Here is a 20,967-nt window from a genome sequence, read left to right on the forward strand (position 1 = left end):
ATTCCACAGGTTCACCACCCTCCTGAGTGAAGAAATTTCTCCTCATCTCAGTCCTAAATGTCCTACCCCGTATCCTGAGACTCTGACCCCTCGTTCTAGACCCCCCCAGCCAGGGGAAACATCCTCCCTGCATCCAGTCTGTCTAGCTCTGTCAGAATTTTATACGTTTCAATGAGATCCCCTCTCATTCTTCTAAACTCTGGTGAATAGAGGCCTTGTTGACCTAATCTCTCCTATTACGACAGTCCTGCCATCCCAGGAATCAGTCTGGTGAACCTTCGCTGCACTCCCTCTATGGCAAGTATATCCTTTCTTGGGTAAGGAGACCAAAACTGCACACAGTACTCCAGGTGTGGTCTCACCAAGGCCCTGTATAACTGTAGTAAGACATCCTTGCTCCTGTACTCAAATCCACTTGCACTGAAGGCCAACATACCATTTGCCTTCCTAACTGCTTGCTGCACCCGCATGTTTGCTTTCAGTGACTGATGCACAAGGACACCCAGGTCCCTCTGTACATCAGCATTTCCCAATCTATCACCATTTAAATAATACTCTACCTTTCTGTTTTTCCTACCGAAGTGGATAACTTCACATTTATCCACATTATACTGCATCTGCCATGTATTTGCTCACTCACTGAACGTGTCTAAATCACCGTGAAACCTCTTTGCATCCTCCTCACAGCTCCCAATCCCACCTAGTTTCGTGTCATCAGCAAACTGGGAAATATTACATTTGGTTCCCTCATCCAAATCATTGATGTATATTGTGAATAAATGTAAGAAGTCACACAACACCCAGGTCATAGTCCAACAGCTTTATTTGAAATCACAAACTTTCGGAGCGCTGCTCCTTCGTCAGGTGAAGTGGAGAAATGCATAAAGACACAGCTTATATAGTCAGAGAATAATGCTTCACCTGACTAAGGAGCAGCGCTCCGAAAGCTTGTGATTTCAAATAAAGCTGTTGGACTATAACCTGGTGTTGTGTGACTTCTTACATTTGTCCACCCCAGTCCAACTCCGGCATCTCCACACCATATATTGTGAATAGCTGGGGCCCAAGCACTGATCCCTGCGGTACCCCACTAGTCACCGCCTGCCACCCCGAAAAAGACCCATTTATTCCTACTCTCTGTTTCCTGTCTGTTAACCAATTTTCAATCCATGCCAGTATATTACCCCCAATCCCATGTGCTTTAATTTTGCACACTAACCTCTTATGTGGGACTTTATCAAAGGCCTTCGGAAAATCCAAATACACCACTAGTTCTCCCGTATCTATTCTACCAGTTACACCCTCAAAATAAAACTCCAGTAGGTTTGTCAAACACGATTTCCCCTTCATAAATCCATGTTGACTTTGTCTAATCCCATTGATATTTTCTAAGTATCCTGTTATCACATCCTTTATAATGGACTCTAGCATTTTCCCTACTACTGATGTTAGGCTAACCGGTCTGTAGTTCCCTGTTTTCTCTCTCCCTTTTTTAAATAGTGGGGTTACATTTGCCACCTTCCAATCTGCAGGAACTGTTCCATAATCTATAGAATTTTGGAAGATGACAACTGATACATCCACTATTTCCATGGCTACCTCTTTTAGTACTCTGGGGTGCATATTATATTAGAATATTTATATTATCTATAATTACTTATTGTATATATTTATAATTACTTAATATTGTATATATTTATATTCTAAGTTATATATACTGGGCTGAGATTTGTGGACGGTGACAAACCTCCGCAGTACGCCTCCGACCTGGTTTAAAAAAAAAAAAAAAATAGTCAAGTACCTGGTGGCTCCTGAGCTTTGGGGTCGCCGGGTCCTGGGCCTCCAAGCGTATGCCCGCGTAAAGGCCCAGGGATGCAGGCGCTTCGGAAGCGTCCCTGGGATCATGTGTGCCAGACCAACCAATTAGAATGGGGGATTCCATTTATGAACTGAATCCCCATAAGCTTATGGGAAATCGCCAAATAAATAATTAACAATTCTAATAAAAATAAATCTTCCCATTTTCAAAATTAATTAAAAGTCCCTTTGATTAAGCATTTAAAATAAAATGTTAATTTTTTGAAAAATAATGAACATTTTAATACGGACCAAAGTTTAGATGAACTAATATTAAATATTTTTTGTATGTTTTAATCATTTTTTCAATTGTAATTTAACATTTATTTGACAATGTTGTGGAAACCTGGAACTTGCGGGGCCTGTGTGAGGGCTTACGACGGCGTACGCTGTAATGTCCAGTCGAAGCCCTGGCTTTTGAGACGGGCTGAGTTCTTCCCAGGTATAAAAAAAATCAATGAAACCATTAAAGGACACACAAATGGATAAATGCAATCATGTTGGGAAATGTGTAGTTTTCTTGAATTTTTAAGTTTTGCTTAAATCCTTTTTATTATATAAATTATAAACTAGAGGTTTAAAAAAAAATGGCAGCTGAAAAAATTCAGATTAAGGCCACGATAGCTGCTGTGGAGTGTGGTGCTGCACTTTGGTTGTTCCATTAATGGGGAAAATCCTGACAAAGACATGTCACCAGGTGTTGGCACAATATGGAGAAACCCATTGACAATGTTGGTGTGGGACTTTGGAAAAATGGGAGGCAAATTGTTTTAAATATGTCGATAACAAAACAATAAGCAACTATGGGCAAAGCGACTCAAATAACCAGTGAGGAAGAAGAAAATTGACTCCATGTTCGTGACAAAAACAAACACAAAAAATGATGCAAATTCTGTCATCTTTCCTGTACAAACTGTGTGGTGCCCATAATGTACACTGATTGGGATTGTAAGGGAAAAGTAGCATCATATTACAGGAAACTCTCGATTTACCGGCACCTAAATAACCGGAAATCTCTGTTAACCGGCAAAATTCAGGAGTAGGTTCAGGTAAGTTTTACTTCATATTAGTGGCCGTTCCTGGATCTGTGGCTGTGTAACCGGGGTTCCTGCACCTGTTGCTAAGCAACAGGGACGCCTGGATCTTGTGGCCGGGGTTCCTGCACCTGTTGCTAAGCAACAGGGACGCCTGGATCTTGTGGCCGGGGTTCCTGCACCTGTTGCTAAGCAACAGGGAAGCCTGGATCTGTTGCTGTGTATGGGGCTCTTGTACCTTTTACTATACCTCTCTGTAATCCGGACTTTTTGATAAACCGGCACCACGCCGGTCCCGTCGGTGCCGGATAAAAAAGAGTTTCCTGTAGTTAGCTTAACCAGATCCAAGATAGTGCACATTCTACAGGAGTGGTGCAAATTATCATCATAAAATGCAACTAGAATCTGTAATTACAGTAGCACATGAGTATATACTGTGTTACTGGAACTCCAGAAAGGAAGCATTGCTTTATTCAAAAAGCAAAATCCTGCAGATGCTGGAAATTTGAAAACACACAATGCTGGAAAAGGGGTAGAAAGTGTTTCCACTAGCGGGAGGTTTGGTAACCAGATTTAAAATAATCAGTAAAAAAAACTAGAGGCGAGATGAGGATAATTTTTTTTGCCCAGCGAGCTGTTGTGATCTGGAATGCGTAGCCTGAACTGGCGGTGGAAGCAGATTCAATAATAACTTTCCAAAGGGAATTGGGAATATTTACTTAAAAGGAAAAGTTTGCAGGGCTATGGGGAAAGAACGGGGGAGTGGGACAAATTGGATAGCTCTACCAAAGAGCCGGCACAGGCACGATGGGCCGAATGGCCTATCATTCCCTGATTCACTCAGCAGGGCAGGCATGGAGCGTGACAGCGAGCAGAGGGGTTGATGTTTCAGGTCAAAACCATGTTGGGGAAGAGTCCACACTCAACATCAACTTGGCAATATTATTTTGTTGTTTTTACAATTATATTCATTTATGGAGCAACATGATTTTCACAATCGAAAACTGTTATGGAACAAAGGAATATTTTATTAACTATGCTTGTTGCTGAGTCCATTTTAGTAACAAAGTACTACAACAACATGAACTTGGGTTTATCCTGTACTCCTGATGTAGAGAGAGACGTTGTCTCGCGTTACCTTACTGCTGTATCATAAACTCCATTTCAAAGCAGCCAGTATATTCTGTAAGACTGCAGTGGCTAAAAATGAAAAATAGCGAGAGTTGGGATTGTCGGAGGGACAGTGAAAAGGTTGGATGAAATATTCAGGTGCGACTTACGTAAAACTTGATGATCTTGGTTGGAGAGGAGTTCTGTCATTTAAGGAGAGGAAAAGAGCACTCTGTTTGGGGTTGGTAGGGATTGTTTTTGTAAAGTGTCAGCTGTGGCTCAGTGGGTAGCACACTCGCCTCTGAGTTAGAAGTTTGTGGGTTCGAGTCCAGGGACTTGAACACATAAAGCTAAGCTGACACTCCAGTGCAGTGCTGAGGGAGCACTGCACTGTCGGAGGTGCCGTCTATCGGATGAGGCGTTAAACCGAGGCCCCGTCTGCCCCCTCAGGTGGACGTAAAAGATCCCATTGCACTATTTTGAAGAAGAGCAGGGGAGTTAAACCCGGTGTCCTGGCCAATATTTATCCCTCAATCAACATAACAAAAGCAGATCATCTGGTTATTATCACACATTCTGTTTGCGGGAGCTTGCTGTGCGCAAATTGGCTGCAGCATTTTCCACATTACAACAGTGACTACACTTCAAAAAAGTACTTCATTGGCTGTAAAGCACTTTGAGACATCTGGTAGTCGTGAAAGGTGCTGTAGAAATGCAAGTCTTTAAAGTACTACAGTACTACTGGCATGTTGCGAAACGATTGGCATTGATCACAAAACATATTTCGAGGTTGGAGCATCCCATCTACTTCTCAGTTACTACACGTGAAGCAACCTTGGAACTATAATCTGAACATGGCAGTCACTTGAACCCTTTAGGGCACCATTAATTCTGTTTCATAATGTGAACCTGCAGAGAACAATTTTGGGTATCTCTGTTGTGAGCAGGGCATAATGGGCTATGTGTAAAATAGGGGATCTTTAAATATATGAGAGTGTTGCTGTACAACTTGTTCATTAAAAGGAACTTCCGTAGGTGCTGCTGCATTTGATCAAATGGTACCTCATGGCTCAAGCCTGAGTTTTACACCACCAACAGAAGTTGGAAATTAGACTGACTGACCTGGGCAGATACAGGCTCCAGCAGTGATGGATTGGAATTACACACACTGACCTGGGCAGATACAGGCTCCAGCAGTGATGGATTGGAATTACAGACACTGACCTGGGCAGATACAGGCTCCAGCAGTGATGGATTGGAATTACACACACTGACCTGGGCAGATACAGGCTCCAGCAGTGATGGATTGGAATTACAGACACTGACCTGGGCAGATACAGGCTCCAGCAGTGATGGATTGGAATTACACACACTGACCTGGGCAGATACAGGCTCCAGCAGTGATGGATTGGAATTACAGACACTGACCTGGGCAGATACAGGCTCCAGCAGTGATGGATTGGAATTACACACACTGACCTGGGCAGATACAGGCTCCAGCCGTGAGAGATTGGAATTACAGATACAGGCTCCAGCAGTGATAGATTGGAATTACAGAGACTGACCTGGACAGATACAGGCTCCAGCAGTGATGGATTGGAATTATAGACACTGACCTGGGCAGATACAGGTTCCAGCAGTGGTAGATTGGAATTACAGACACTGACCTGGGCAGATACAGGCTCCAGCAGTGAGAGATTGGAATTACAGACACTGACCTGGGCAGATACAGGCTCCAGCAGTGATATTAGTCACTTGTTACGGAGATAATTTAAATTGTTTACTCCCTAACGCTTTAAATATTCCACAATTATGAATATATTTATCACTGCTGAAAATGACCTTGTCACAAATCTCTGGTAATAGGCACACACTCTGCTTTGGTTTCTTCCCAAACTGCTGATTTTAAGATACTCAGTGTTATTGAGTCAGAGAGAGAAATTTAAACTAATTGCTAAAATATTATTCTTGGATTACTGACTGAGAGCTCCGAGTTGCAGGAGGAAATTAGAGCCATTTTGCGCAGCTGAGTAAGTTATGGAAATTAGCATGCTAATGCCATTTTGAAATAAATTTTATTCTGTGATCTGTATCCATAACTGACGGTCCCTAGTGCATTTTTACGTTTTGCCCTTATTAGACTGTTGCTGCTACCATTTAACACCTTCCTCACTCAGTTCAGGAGGAGAGGCTGAGGTGAGCAGCTCTCCGTGCGGCTGTGTATTTGATGTGCGAGGCACTCTTCATGTGGGGTAGGAGTGGTTCCACCAGTCTCCTTTCTATGGACTTTGAGCAGTTCATAATGTTTCATGTAGTAACCCAAGAATTGGTGACATTTTTACCAAGCAGGTTTAACTACCATCAAGAATGGAACCTGGGTTAGAGTCTCTCGGAATTGCGGTTGCTGGTCTGGTTACCTGTTTTCTTTAAAATAAATGTCTTTCTTGCCATGTATTTACATTGTTGATGTACTTTAAGCACAGAGTTTTGCAAGCAGACTTGACTTCTCTCTTTCTCCCTTCCTTCTCTAGATATCTAAACGCCATTCAGACGATGTGTCCACACATCCTTCGTTACCTGACCACAGCAGTAATCACCAACAAAGATGTGCGCAAACGTAGACAGGTCCTGAAGGATTTAGTGAAGGTCATCCAGCAAGTGAGTATTGGTTCATTCATTCCTCACACAGAATCTTCTCTAACAGAAAATAAGAATTAGGAGCAGGAGTAGGCCATTTGGCCCTTCGAGCCTGCTCCGCCATTCAGTAAGGTCATGGCTGATCTTCGACCTCAACTCCACTTTCCTACCTGATACCCATATCCCTTGATTCCCTTCGAGACCAAACATCTATTGATCTCGGCCTTGAACAACTGAGCCTCCACAGCCCTTGGGGTAGAGAATTCCAAAGAGTCACAACCCTCAGTAAAAAGAAATTCTCGTCTCCGTCCTAAATGGCCGACCCCTTATCCTGAGACTATATCCCATAGTTCTAGACTCTCCAGCCCAGGGAAACGGCCTCTCGCCAGCTACCCTGTCAAGCCCACTCAGAATCTTGCTCTTCAATGAGATCACCTCACATTCTTCTAAACTCCAGAGAGTATAGGCTCTCTTTCCCAGTATCTCAAAACAGGGAACTCCTTAGTTTTCCCCCATCCTCCTTCTCTTCCTGTGATCTTCATGCTTTTAAAACTCAAACTTCGCACCACCTGATGAATACTTTGCGATTTGCTTCACCTAATTTACTCCGTTCAACCTTGGTGCCTTCCTGTACAATAATTCCTCAGTTTCTGATTAAAAAAAAAAAATATTCAGGATGTAGTTATTTGAAATCCTGGGCAATAATGGGGCTGAATTTGCGGTCGGAGGCTTCTCGCGGACGCTTACCTAGTGATCCCGGAGGTTCGGACACTCGCGCTCCTGGGCCTCTACGCGTAGGCCTGCGTAGAGGCCCACCTTTCCCAGGGGCGCAGACGGTTCGCAAGCGCCCCTGGGATCACGTGGGCCGGCCCAACCAATCAAAGAAGGGGGCTCCCCATTCATACTTATGAAGGTTCCATTTGTACGGAACCTCCATAAACATGAATGGGGATGACATTAAAAATAGATTTAACATAACCAATAAATAAAAAAAATTACATATTTGAAATACAATATAATTAAATGTTTTAAATATGTAATTTTTTTAATTTATTAAATCTCTTTTGAAAAATAATTTACATACAGTATTTTAAATGGTCTAAAAATAAGCTTACCTTCTTGTACATGTGTTGTAATGTTTAAATGAGTGGTAAAAAATTATTTTTATGTTTTTTAAAATTCCTACACTGGTAAAAGCAGGCCATACGCTTTTACCAGTTGTAAGAATTTCACGGGCATTCGCTGGGCAGAAGTCGGGCAAATAGCGCAACTCTCTGCCCGCGGAGGCCCTTTTCCCGGGGATGCGTTGGATTTATCAAGAAGGTTCGTGACCGATCGCAAGTTCTGAGTTTTAGCGCATGCGCTTCACATGCCTAAACCCGGAACTTGCGCGGCCCCTACGGGCGCGTGCATACCTTGTACGCACCCATAGGGGTCGCAAATTATGGCCCAATATTTCTTTAGCTAACGACACTCCTAACTATTGGACAAAAAGATGTCATGATGTAGTCAGCAGTAAGTGTTTGTTTTGCCTTGCCCTCGCTCTCCCATACACAGGAGCCAGCTGTTGCGCCTACAGAATTAGCCTGGCAACAGCTCCCCTTCATGGTGGAAAATCCGCGACTTGGTGCCGCTCTGACGTCTAACTGTGCAACCCGAGGCACACGAAGTCAAAGAATGATCAATTAAGTAACCAAAAGCTTGGTTTTAAGGAGGGTCTTCAAAAGCAATGGAGAGAGAGAGAGAGAGAGAGATGGAGGGTGGCAACTGGAGCACGCGGCCTAGGTCGCTGAATGTACAGCAGCCAATGGTGGGGTAAAGTGAGGGCGGATATCCGAGGCTCAAATCACCGCAACGGAAAGTGCTGAGGGAGTGGGAGAATTGCCTCTAAAAAGAAAGGTTAGGACTAATGTGCAAAAAAAAAAGTGTTTTGGAAAAGAGAGGAATGATGGGAATTTTGGGGAATCTTTTTGGATTATTTGGGATGGCACGTTGGCAATACAATCTTGAGTATCCACTAAATATGCACACTGTGTTGAGCAGAAAAAAGAATTGGTTGGTCAGGAAGGAGGTGCTGTTTGATTTCTGGAGCAGCCAGAATTAGGAACATTATACACGTGGCCACACTATGTAATCAGGTTACATCTGTTGCATTTTAATCTTAAGACTTTTCAGGTGAAAAATTTGCCATTGCATTCCTTCTTCTGTATGTCTGCCCGAAAAATTTAGATCAAAGAACAGAGTGCAGATTTCGGAATTCAAGACCTTTTTCTCTCACCAAGATGTCCTGCTGAGAATTGTACTTTAAGCCACGTTGCCATTCTTGCAATAGGTGGCTGGCATGCTAAAAGAAGAATGTCGTTTGCTCCCATAGCCAGTGGAGATACTTGAATATTTTAGTTTTACAGGAAACTTGGTTTATCTGGAGGTTAACTGTCCGGAATGCTCGAGCCACTGGCAAAAATCAGGAGCCGTTTCGTTAGGTTTTTTTTCTTTTTGTTGCTTTTTTTGTCACCAGTCAGGCTCTGCAAGGTCTCGCTGAAGCTGTTGCTAAGCTACAGAGACGCTTGCAAGGTACGGCCGACTGTTTACAAGCTGTCAGGGTTTGTTGCCAGATACGGAGCTCAAACTCTCCGTATGTTTCAACATTAGCGCTGGTTTGTCCGGCAGTTTTGATGGGACGGCAACAGCTCGGTCCCGTCGGTGCCGGATAGCACACAGTTTCCTGTACGTGCAAAGGCTGAAGATCCAAAACGCACCTCTAATAAGAAATGGGGATCCTTCTTTGTGCAGGAAAGATGTAAAATCTCAGAAGGAAGATCAATCTGAATGTTTGAAGTGTGAAATTCCATTTCCCCAGTACAGGAAACTCTCGATTTACCGGCACCTAAATAACCAGAAATCTCTGTTAACCGGCAAAATTCAGGAGTAGGTTCAGCTAAGTTTTACTTCATATTAGTGGCAGTTCCTGGATCTGTGGCTGTGTAACTGGGGCTCCTACACTTGTTGCGAAGCAACAGGGACGCTTGGTCTGTGGCCGGAGTTCCTGCACATGTTGCTAAGCAACAGGGAAGCCTGGATTTGTTGCTGTGTACGGAGCTCTCGTACCTTTTAACTATACCTCTCTGTAATCCAGACTTTTTGATAAACCGGCACCACGTTGGTGCCAGATAATAAGAGTTTCCTGTACCTGCTTTCTGACGCTACAGCATTTTGTGGAGCTTACATGCAGCTCCCAGCGGCGTAGAATTAGCACAGCACAGCACGAGACCCAGAAGGCTTGTACTAATCATCCCAATCTTGTGGGGATTACCTTATTTCATTGTTTATTACACAGCTGCTTGTTACAGGGAGGAAATTGATATAATTCCAGCCCCACGGAACCTGATGCATTCCCTCCCCCCCCCCCCCCCCCCACCCCCCACCAATACAATACAAATCGCTTTATTGGCATGATAAGGTACATCTTATGTTGCCAAAGCATCAAAATACATTTATGGTTGAACACATAAACGCGGTTCCATTCATACAGTGTATAAACAGGTATATCCCTGAGTTTATAAATATACATTCGCCTTGTTTATATATACTCTTGTCTTAGTTTACTGGTTGTCCCTCTGTTCATGGCAAGCTGTAACATAGTGTGCCGCCAGTGTTACACAGCTTCTCTCCTCCCCCAGTAGGAATGGGAGTTTTTGGTTGTCAGTCAGATTTCTGAATTCAGGGCATATTTGTGAGAATTTTTGGTAGAAATTCTCTCTGATGCCCTGATATTTTCCACAGGCTGTGAGGAAGTGCATCTCTGTCTCAACTACTCCCTGACTGCAGTGAGAGCATATCCTGTCTTCTCTTGGCAGCCTGGTCTGCCTGTGTCTGCCTTTTTCGATCGCTAGGCTATGTTCGCTAAGTCTGTACCTTGTCAAGGTTCTTCTCAGTTTGTTATCCTTTACCATGGTCAGGTAATCAGCTATGTTGTATTGTCTGTTTAGGGCCAAGTAGCAATTGAGTTTGCTTTGGGTTTTTGTTGTTTCTGCCCAATATGACATATTTTTCCTTTTGCTTAGCGACGATTGTGTTGGGTCGAATTCTTTGTGTTACCCTGTCACTGTCCTGGGACTGGTTATTGTTAGTATTGTTATTAGTTACTTTATTGAGTCCCAGGACTAGTTGACTGAGGGTATTCTTCTTTATGGTCAGCTCTTGGCATTTCAGGGCGTCGTAGTGATAGCATTGGGGGTTGCTCATTTGTAGGTGATTCCAAAATTTGGTGGCTCTTTTTTGGATAGTGATTATTAATGGGTATTGGCCTAGTTCCGCCCTGCATGCGTTGTTTACTGTTTTCCTTTGAGTCCGGAGGATACTTTTACAGAATTCCGCATGTAGGATCTCAATTGGGTGTTTGTCCCATTTTGCAAAATCTTGTTGTGTTAGTGGTCCCCAGACCTCACTGCCATAGAGTGCAATTGGTTCAATTACTGATTTGAAAATTTTGAGCCAAATGCTAATTGGGATTTCTATTTGGATTGATTTTTTGATGGCATAGAAAGCCCTTCTTGCTTTCTCTTTCAGTTCATTCACAGCCAGTTTGAAGTTTCCCGTAGAACTGATTTTTAAGCCCAAGTATGTGTAGTGAGTGGTTTGTTCAATTTTGGTTGTTCCTACTGTGAAATTTATTGTGGGTCCATGTTGTTTGGATCTTTGCTGGAACACAAGGACTTTGGTTTTTTGGGGATTTATTGTCAGGGCCCAAGTCTGGCAGTACGACTCCAGCAGGTCCAGGTTCTGCTGTAGACCCTCCTTAGTTGGTGACAGCAGAACCAGGTCGTCGGCATAGAGGAGGAATTTAACCTTGGATTCATATAGGGTGAGGCCGGGTGCTGTAGATTGTTCAAGTAGTTTTGCCAATCCATTAATGTAAATATTAAAGAGTGTCGGTGAGATTGGCGAGCCCTGCGTCACCCCCCGCCCCTGTAGGAAGTATTTTGTTTGTTTGTCTCCAATTTTAACTGCACATTTATTGTTTGTATACATTGATTTAATTACATCATATGTTTTCCCTCCTACCCCGCTTTCGATAAGTTTCAGGAATAAACCGTCATGCCAGATGGAGTCGAAAGCCTTCTGGAAATCTACAAAGCATGCGTAGATTTTGCTTTTGTTATGGTGAACGTGTTTGTCAATTAGGGTCTGTAGGGTGAAGATATGATCGGATTTCTATAGTTTGGCAGGAATCCAATTTGGCTTTTACTCAACCCACCCACCTGATTCTGCTACTGTTGCTTGCCCACTAATTACCTTCCTGCTTTAGCAATCTCTGATTTGCCACCTCGAGTCAGTGTTTGCCACTGGGAGGTAGGGGGTTATCCCAGGAATTCCAGTTCCACCATTCTCTCTTGTTTTGTGTTTGTAGCAAAGGAGATCGGGGGTCACTGAATGCTGTGATATTCTCGATAATCAGAAAGTTTATAATTTCAAACGTGCCTCATTTTATGTGCTGTATCTACGATCGTGTGCCAGGGCTCACTGTTATCTTCGGATTGTGGGAATGCCCACAATCTCTCCACTCCTTTCGTAAGGCAAAAAGTAAGAGACCAGTGCCTACTGGCTAAAACTAGTGGTCAGATTTATTTACAGGCTAAAGTAATAAATACTAAGGCACAGCAAGTTACAGAGAGTACAAAGTAAAAATAAAAACCGGTCCATAAGGGGCTAAATACCCTTTTAGCAATTATGCCATTTGATAAGCGACCAAACTTTTAGATGAAAGTCTTCTATAGTTCTGAATGATGCAATGTTGAACACTGATGATGTGAAATTTTCAACATGTCAGTAGATTGTGGGTCTCCAGCCAGAACTAAAGCCTCTGGGAGCATTCCCCAGACATGAAAGTCCAATAGCCTGTCATAGCTGTCAGTCATCCCTGATGGGCGCAGTGGCAAGGACATAATTGTGCCAGTGAGCAGGTGTTCACACATCATCCAGGTCTTACATACCTGCTAATATCGTGGCCACGCATTATTTAATTAGCATAGAGAACAAAGGCTTAAATTAATCAACCTGACCTTTTCTTTGAGACATCTTGCTTCCCATCTCCATTTTAAGATTACTTGAGGAAAGGCTTTCCATTTTAATTCTAGCTATTTCACAACTGCAGGAGTTAACTTAGAGAAATCTTCCTGTTTTGTCTCAAACCTTTGCTGCAATGTAAAATACATCGAGTGTCACTGTAGGGAATAGATGGGCTGTACACCGCAAGGTAGGCCGAGATACCCTTTCTTGTACCAGAGTTGCCTGCCTTGCTGCAAAAGCAGGAGCCAATGAAGGGAATTGGGCATGAAACAAAGAATTGAATGAGCAAAGAAATGCAAGAGAGAGAGAGAAATGGCAGCTGCATGGTCTGGAGCCAGTGCTACCATTCATGAAGCAGTTTGGTAATGTTGGTTTCTTTAGTTACGGATGAAATTGAGAAACTATGCTACAATTCTGAAGCCTGAAAGCAAGCATTAGGTACTTGTTTCATTTGCTTCTCTAAAGAGGAAAGCAAAACCTTTTATTTTTCGTCTGTGCTCAGGAGGTTTGTTATGCTACTGCTCTTCGAACATGATGTTACCCCCTAAGATTGAAGTATTTCAGCAGGTTTTTAACAAATGTGAAACTTCTGTATAAATCGCCCAAAAAATGTTAGCCAGTCCCTAGCATGTATATTTTCTAAGTAGCAGTTCCAGGGATGAATAAAAAACTGTGGAGTACTTTTTTTTTGAATTGTCGCTCCACTTGGCAAATAATTTTCCTTCAGCCTCTAAGGTGCTTATAGGTCTATCTCTGCTGATGTGCTTGTCCGAAATTCACTACTGGATGAGCAGAAATTTCCTCCAATTAAATATTGGGAAGACCGAAGCCATTGTCTTCGGCCCTCGCCACAAACTCCATTCTCTTCCCTGGCCACTGTCTGAAGCCGAACCAGATTGTCCACAACCTCGCCGTCCTATTTGATCCTGAGGTAAGCTTCCAATTCCATTGCCTCTCCATCACCAAAGACCCCCTGCTTCCACCTCCATAACATCGCCCATCTCAGTCCCTGCCTCAGCCCATCTGCTGCTGGAACCCTCGGCAATGCTTTTGTTAACCTTCCTGTTGCCTTCCAACGTTCTCTCGGCTGGCCTCACATCTTCCACCCTCTGTAAACTTCAGCTCATCCAAAGCTCTGCTGCCCGTGTCCTAACTCACACCAAGCCCTAGTCATCCATCACCCCTCTGCTTGCTGACTTACATTGGCTCCTGGTCCAGCAGTGCCTCAAATTTAAAATTCTCATCCTTGTGTTCAAATCCCTCCATTGGCCTCGCCCACTCTGAATCTCTCTAACCCCCTCCAGCCCTACAACCCTCGAGACGTAGTAATGGAGCAAAACATCCCAAGGTACTTCACCGGAGTGTAATCACACAAAATTTGACACCGCGCCACATAAGGAGATATTAGAACATTTTTGTCACAGAGGTGGGTTTTAGGGGGGTTTTAAAGGAGGACAGAGAGGTTTAGAGAGGGAAATTCAGAGCTTAGGGTTTAGGCAGCTGAAGGCGCAGCCACCAGTGGTGGCATGAAGGAAATAGGGGACACGCAAAAGGCCAAAATTGGAGGTGCGCAGAGATCTCAAGAGTTGTAGGGCTGGAGGAGGTTACCAAGAAAGGGAGGGACGAGGCTACTGAGGGATTTGAACACACGGGTGAGAATTTGAAAACTGAGGCATTGCTGGACTAGGAGCCAATGTTGGTCAGCGAGCACAGGGTTGATGGGTGAATGGGACTTTTGCGAGTTAGGATACGGGCAGCAGAGCTTCAGATGAGCTGAAGTTTATGGAGGGTGGAACATGGAGAGGTCGGTCAGGAGATCAATGGAATAGACAATACCAGGAACCTGTTGTACTGGAGTTGTTTCAGGAACCTGTGTAAATGTAGTGTAGCAGAACATTCTGTAATGGGAGACTCGCTTAGAAAAACGTAGTCCACGATTGATAGTGTTGATCCGTTGAATTATATCTTGTGCAATTTCTTCTTGATGAAGAGGAAATCTAGGGTACAGCTTCATTACTTTTTGAATTAAAGGCATCCTAGTTTTTCTGGTCATACAATTGTAAAAGTGGAAAAAGTTGAAGGACCTGTTTGCAAACTGTGGCAATAACGCTACTCCCAGAACACAAACATTTTCAATTAATTTCTTAATTTTAAAACCTGTGCCTTTGAGTCTTGGTGACATTGCTTCATTACATGCCCATCAAGCTTTATTTTATGTGCAGATAATGTATCCGAAATGGCGAAAGGGTTAGAAAACAATACTGTCTGCGTTAGTCGATCTGTTCTGCAGCAACTGGAGTATTAAATTATTTGGGTAATATTACAAGAAATAATGTGTCCTCATTACATCACTTGTGTTATTGTGCTGATCCCCTGTAACATCACACTTCTGTCCTTCAACTTCACCTGATGCAGTATTCATCAGCCGTTTGTGTGATCATCCTCCCAAATATTTTTCCAGCTTAAAGCATGGCTTAAATCCCATGGGCTAAAAGTTCCGGGGCTTTACGCCACCCATTACCATCACAAAATGGCAAAGAGGACAGCCGCTGCTCTTTCACCAGCTGGTGGCGGATCCCGCAGCGTCCTCCATTTTCCCAGGCCCAGCAGCACTGCTGGTATGCTGCATTGCCCTGCAGATTAAATGAGAGAGCGGTGACGCACGGCGAACTTGGATGTTTGTGCTGAGTTCAGTGCTGGGTCCTAAGCTCGCCATGTAAACCCAGCATGCAAGCAGGCTCACAGAGATGCTGTCAGCACCTCTTAAAGGGACACACACGGTGGCATAGTGGTTAGCACTGTTGCCTCACAGCGCCAGGGACCTGGGTTCGAATCCGGCCTCGGGCGACTGTCTGTGTGGAGTTTGCACATTCTCCCCGTGTTTGCGTGGGTTTACTCCGGGTGCTCCGGTTTCCTCCCACAGTCCAAAGATGTGCAGGTTAGGTTGATTGGCTATGATAAATTGACCCTTAGTGTTAGGGGGATTAAATACGTGGGGTTACGGGGATAGGGTGGGATATGTGTTGGTGTAGGGATTACGGGGATCGGGTGGGATATGTGTTGGTGCAGGCTCGATGGGCCGAAATGGCTTCTATCTGCACTGGGGTTTCTGTGATTCTGTGACACATCTTTCAGGTAAGTTTGCATTTAAGCTTTTGGACTTTTTTTTTGATTTTATTGAAGTAGTGGCTTGCTGCAATACATGAAGTTTTTTTTTAAGTGTGTAGGGAGTGCTGCTGGATGTTTGCAAGGCCTCGGATGGTAAAGGAAGGTGCCTGAGCAGACAGAAAATGCTGAAAATACTCAGCAGATCATGCAACACCTGTGGAGAAAGAAACAGAGTTCATGTCTCCGGTCAAGATGCTGCCTGACCAGCTGAGTATTTCCAGCTGTCATTTCAGATTTACAGCATCCGCTCGCAGAGGGAAGAGGAAGACGCAGAAGAGGAGGAAACCGAAGGAAGGTTGCAACCCAGACAACCCCTTTCTGGCCGGGATATCCAGGATGGAATCATTCGCCTGTGGTCCCAGCGACCACAACCCCAAATCCCCTTTCAATATTAGCCCCACACTGTACCATCCCACTGTTATTAACCATCACAGCGTCCTCTTGGCCACGATGCTAAAATAAAAGCCACCACAAAGCAAACTTTCCAATCCAACTTTATACATCTATCCATCCAATATGACATCAAGAAATCAACTCCTCACCCTTGTGCATTCCCTTAGTGACTGTCTTGTGTGTGCCTTTGCCTGTCCTACTGATGTCACGCAGTGCTGCCCCAGTGGCTGCAGCATGGCTGGTGGAAGGCTGCTGACTTTCAGTGGGGGACACTGCAAATGTCCTTGCTGGTCGACCTTGAGAAGCTGGTGGCTGGGAATGTCCAATCAAGTGATGGTGTTTTTTCTTTACTCTCCTCGCCTCTTAGCCAACCACTGGCTGGGCAGGCTGCATTTCTTGGTGTGTGAATTGAGGAAGGCACAAGGGTGGAGTTGTGAGGGGAGGGTGGGAAAGCAAGAGGTGCATGCCAGAAGGAGGATAACGTAAGGGATACCAGCATCTTGTATCCTTTTTGCCGCACCGCTGGCCAAGGGCTCAGCCATGCCCCTGCCAAGAATGGCCAGCACCGTCTCCTCCAAGAGGGGTAAGGTGAGGCTAGGAAGGGGAGATGTGCCTCGTGACTGTTGGTAGGTGAGCGATTGGGAGGGTGGGATCGTGCATTGAGCAGTGTGTGAAGCTAGTGGTGCAGTTGATAGGAGATGGCTTTTGAAGATGCATTCACTGACCTTGACCAGTGGTCTGAGGTCATGAAACTTCTTTGGGCGCTGGAGCCAGGTGGCGGGAGCGACTCTGCTGGCAGTGATGGCCTTGGTGATCTGGTCCCACATCATTCTTTCTGGAGGCCCTCCTGGCTCCTGTGGGTAGAGGATCTCTCTTGCAGTGTTAACCCCCTGCACAAAACTGGAGTGCTGCATGCCAGACCCTGGATGCTCCTTCCCTGGCTTGCTGAGCCGGCAGGGAATTCCGCTTTAAGAGCTGAATAATTTGGGACTTTTTAATTTTTTTTAAAGCCAGTTAGGGCTGAAAACTGCATTTTTTCACTTTTAATTTTTTAATTAGTTCTGAACGCATCGACTCTGATCAGCACTTCGGTAGAAATTGTGGTTCCACAGTCCTATTATTCATCCCCAAAACTTAATAGAACTGATGCAAGAACCAAACTGAGTATATTTAATAAAGCCTGTCATGGAGCCATTTCTAGTAGTTCTATTCCCCTTGAAATTGAACTATTTGCAAGAATCGGACTGGAGTTAGTTTCTGGACGTCACAGTTTCCACAAACATTGAGAACTTGTTACTGTTTTTTGTTGTTGCAGCAAACAGTGGTTTAATTAAATGTTCCAAACCAGCATTTTCTTCAGTTCTTGGATTCACACTTGTAACTTCTGAGCACAGTTGATTGCAGGGTGTCGTACGTGAGATAACATTTTCTATTAACCTGGATGCAGTATTTGACTGGTGACTGTGCTCCTTGGGATTTGAGTTGACTCCAAGATGAATAGGAAAAACTGCAAATCTGAAATGAAACCAAAAGTAAATTTGGAAAAACACAGCAGGTGAATCAGCACCTGTTAAGAGAAAAGACAGACGATGATAATGCACATGTTGTGCACTCGTCACTGGACGAGCAGCTTTGCAGTTCTCCAGGGCACCGTTAATCCACCAGCCTCAGCGGGAGCTGGTTTTCTTCCTATTCTGCTTCAGCTCAAGCTGGTGCCCTAAAGGGCCAGGTGGTCCTGGCTCGATAAACAATGGTGGGTGGGGGTTATGGGAGTGGAGTGGTAGACTACTTGGTATTGATAAAACTCCAGCTGTAACAACACCCCCCGTGCACACTTGGGTTTCGCCGTACCCCACCCTGTGCACACTTGGGTTTCGCCGTACCCCACCCTGTGCACACTTGGGTTTCGCCGTACCCCACCCTGTGCACACTTGGGTTTCCCCGTACCCCACCCTGTGCACACTTGGGTTTTGCCGCACCCCCTCCGTGCACACTTGGGTTTTGCCGTCCTTCCCCACCCCCCGTGCACACTTGGGTTTTGCCGTACCCCACCCTGTGCACACTTGGGTTTCCCCGTACCCCACCCTGTGCACACTTGGGTTTCCCCGTACCCCACCCTGTGCACACTTGGGTTTCCCCGTACCCCACCCTGTGCACACTTGGGTTTCCCCGTACCCCACCCTGTGCACACTTGGGTTTCCCCGTACCCCACCCTGTGCACACTTGGGTTTCCCCGTACCCCACCCTGTGCACACTTGGGTTTCCCCGTACCCCACCCTGTGCACACTTGGGTTTCCCCGTACCCCACCCTGTGCACACTTGGGTTTCCCCGTACCCCACCCTGTGCACACTTGGGTTTCCCCGTACCCCACCCTGTGCACACTTGGGTTTCCCCGTACCCCACCCTGTGCACACTTGGGTTTCCCCGTACCCCACCCTGTGCACACTTGGGTTTCCCCGTACCCCACCCTGTGCACACTTGGGTTTCCCCGTACCCCACCCTGTGCACACTTGGGTTTCCCCGTACCCCACCCTGTGCACACTTGGGTTTCCCCGTACCCCACCCTGTGCACACTTGGGTTTCCCCGTACCCCACCCTGTGCACACTTGGGTTTCCCCGTACCCCACCCTGTGCACACTTGGGTTTCCCCGTACCCCACCCTGTGCACACTTGGGTTTCCCCGTACCCCACCCTGTGCACACTTGGGTTTCCCCGTACCCCACCCTGTGCACACTTGGGTTTCCCCGTACCCCACCCTGTGCACACTTGGGTTTCCCCGTACCCCACCCTGTGCACACTTGGGTTTCGCCGTACCCGCCCTGTGCACACTTGGGTTTTGCCATACACTTGGGTTTCCCTGTACCCCACCCCGTGCACACTTGGGTTTTGCCACACTTGGGTTCCCCGTACCCCACCCTGTGCACACTTGGGTTTTGACGTACCCCCCCCCCCCCCCGTGCACACTTGGGTTTTACCGTACCCCCACCGTGCACTCTTGGGTTGTGAAAGTCTTGGCTCTGCCATCCTGCACCCAAGCTCTGGACTTGGGTCAGTGGAGTGTGTTCCAATAGGGGGAGAGTGTGCACTCCGTATCTGGCAAACGGAAACCATGCGAGTTTCTCACTAGCTCGGTTTAGAGAATCTTAAACAAGTGTGTTAGACATCTGGCCAAAAAGAGATTGACTGTGATATATAGCTGACATTTCAGCTTAGCAATTCGAGTGTAGATTTTGGCTTGGCGTTATATAAAAAAAACGCACAATCCCCTCACGCAGTTGCGTACAATATCCATTTTTGCATTGTTGCCAAAATTTTAAGTGTAGCAACGTGTCATTATGGGAAACTCGTTTAAACGGCACCTAAATATCCGGAATTCTCTATTGACCGGCAAAATTCTCACTCCGAAAACAGCACCTCAATAACCGGCAATGTTGCTGAGTCCGAGTCTCCCACGGTGGGCGAGTTAGTCAGTGAGGGTAGTTCTCCAAACTGCCACTACTCGGCCTCTTGGCGCTGTCGGAAGTCGGAACACCTCAATAACAGGAGTCTGACTCTCCCGCACTGCCGGTAGCCTCTTCCGATCCGCCATTTTACAGGGGTACTGTGTGTCTCCCACGCTGCTGGTAGTCATTGCATTGCATTACCCTCAACTGGCAGTACTGTACTTAATCAAGCATCTTCCACCATCCATTTAACACAACATTCTGCAGGTGAGTACCCAATTACCGTATACTGCACATTTCTTGATTTTTTAATTTTTCTTTGTTAAAAATAGCCTCGGTAGATAACCCTCTCCATCATCCGGAATTTTTGATCAACTGGCAACACGCCGGTCCCGGACACCAAAGAGTTTCTTGTATTCTGCCAGCTTAATTCAACTTAGTTATATTACGTCCTTAGTTGTTTTAATCCTATGGCAAAGGTAAAAAGGTGACATTGTATTTTATAAACATTCGAGATAGTTACAGATGAGCTCAACTTAGATGTAAGCATTTGTAAAACTTGGCTGAAATGTAACATTTCTTGTTCCAGCCCATCCTTGGCATTGAAAATGTTGTTTTCCACTTTCTGCCAGCCCATCAATAAATCTGCCATTTCCTTCACCATCCAACGGACTTGAGAGTCGTAAAGTTGTTCTTCACTAGGTTTTTCTTTACATCCTCAACAACTGGCATTGATATCGCGCCCTTACATGTCGAGAAAGAGCCCAAGGCACTGCGCAGAGACGTAATGAGACAAAGAAAGACCAAAGGACCAAATATTCGGACAGTTAACCAAAATCTTTGGTCCAAGACGTGGGGGTTTTAAGGAGGGTCTTAAAACGTATGTTTCACAAGCACCTCCACCACTTCATTGTCCATTGTACTGTCCAATGTTTTAAGAGATAAGACTTTTGTGGAGCCTACGTGATATGCAAAGGGAGAAATGTGTTTTGAGTACTGAGAAGTTGGGATATCAGATATGGTACAGGACAGCAGAGCAAGGAGCTGCAGATATTAGCTGAAAACAGGTAGATTCAAGCAAGACAAAAGGAAGTATTATTTCACGGAGGGTGATCTGTCTTTGGACTAGTTTCCGGAGGGAAGTTATGAGACCAGTAAGTAACTAGGATCTGCTCAAACTCAAATTGAACCAGTGCCTTGGGCGAAACATATCAACAGTTACAACCAATAGGATATCGGGAGGATGGACATCTGT

At 45.1% G+C, this 20,967-nt stretch overlaps 1 protein-coding gene across 2 annotated transcripts in view; it reads left to right on the forward strand.

Annotated features, from left to right (window-relative positions):
* LOC147115297 (eukaryotic translation initiation factor 3 subunit E) overlaps positions 1-20,967 on the forward strand; it is a 178,107-nt gene that overhangs the window by 54,217 nt on the left and 102,923 nt on the right. For both annotated transcript variants that reach the window (XR_015079108.1, XM_085993719.1), the window contains exon 8: positions 6,533-6,659. Coding sequence is in view for 1 of the 2 variants with exons in the window: in XM_085993719.1 (XP_085849845.1) it covers positions 6,533-6,659 (127 nt within the window). In the remaining variant the exon portion in view is untranslated. The remainder of the gene's footprint in view (positions 1-6,532; positions 6,660-20,967) is intronic.

Source organism: Somniosus microcephalus, chromosome 7, assembly GCF_052327205.1.
Source record: "Somniosus microcephalus isolate GS21.2 chromosome 7, FLI_Smic_1.0, whole genome shotgun sequence".
Taxonomy (NCBI): domain Eukaryota; kingdom Metazoa; phylum Chordata; class Chondrichthyes; order Squaliformes; family Somniosidae; genus Somniosus; species Somniosus microcephalus.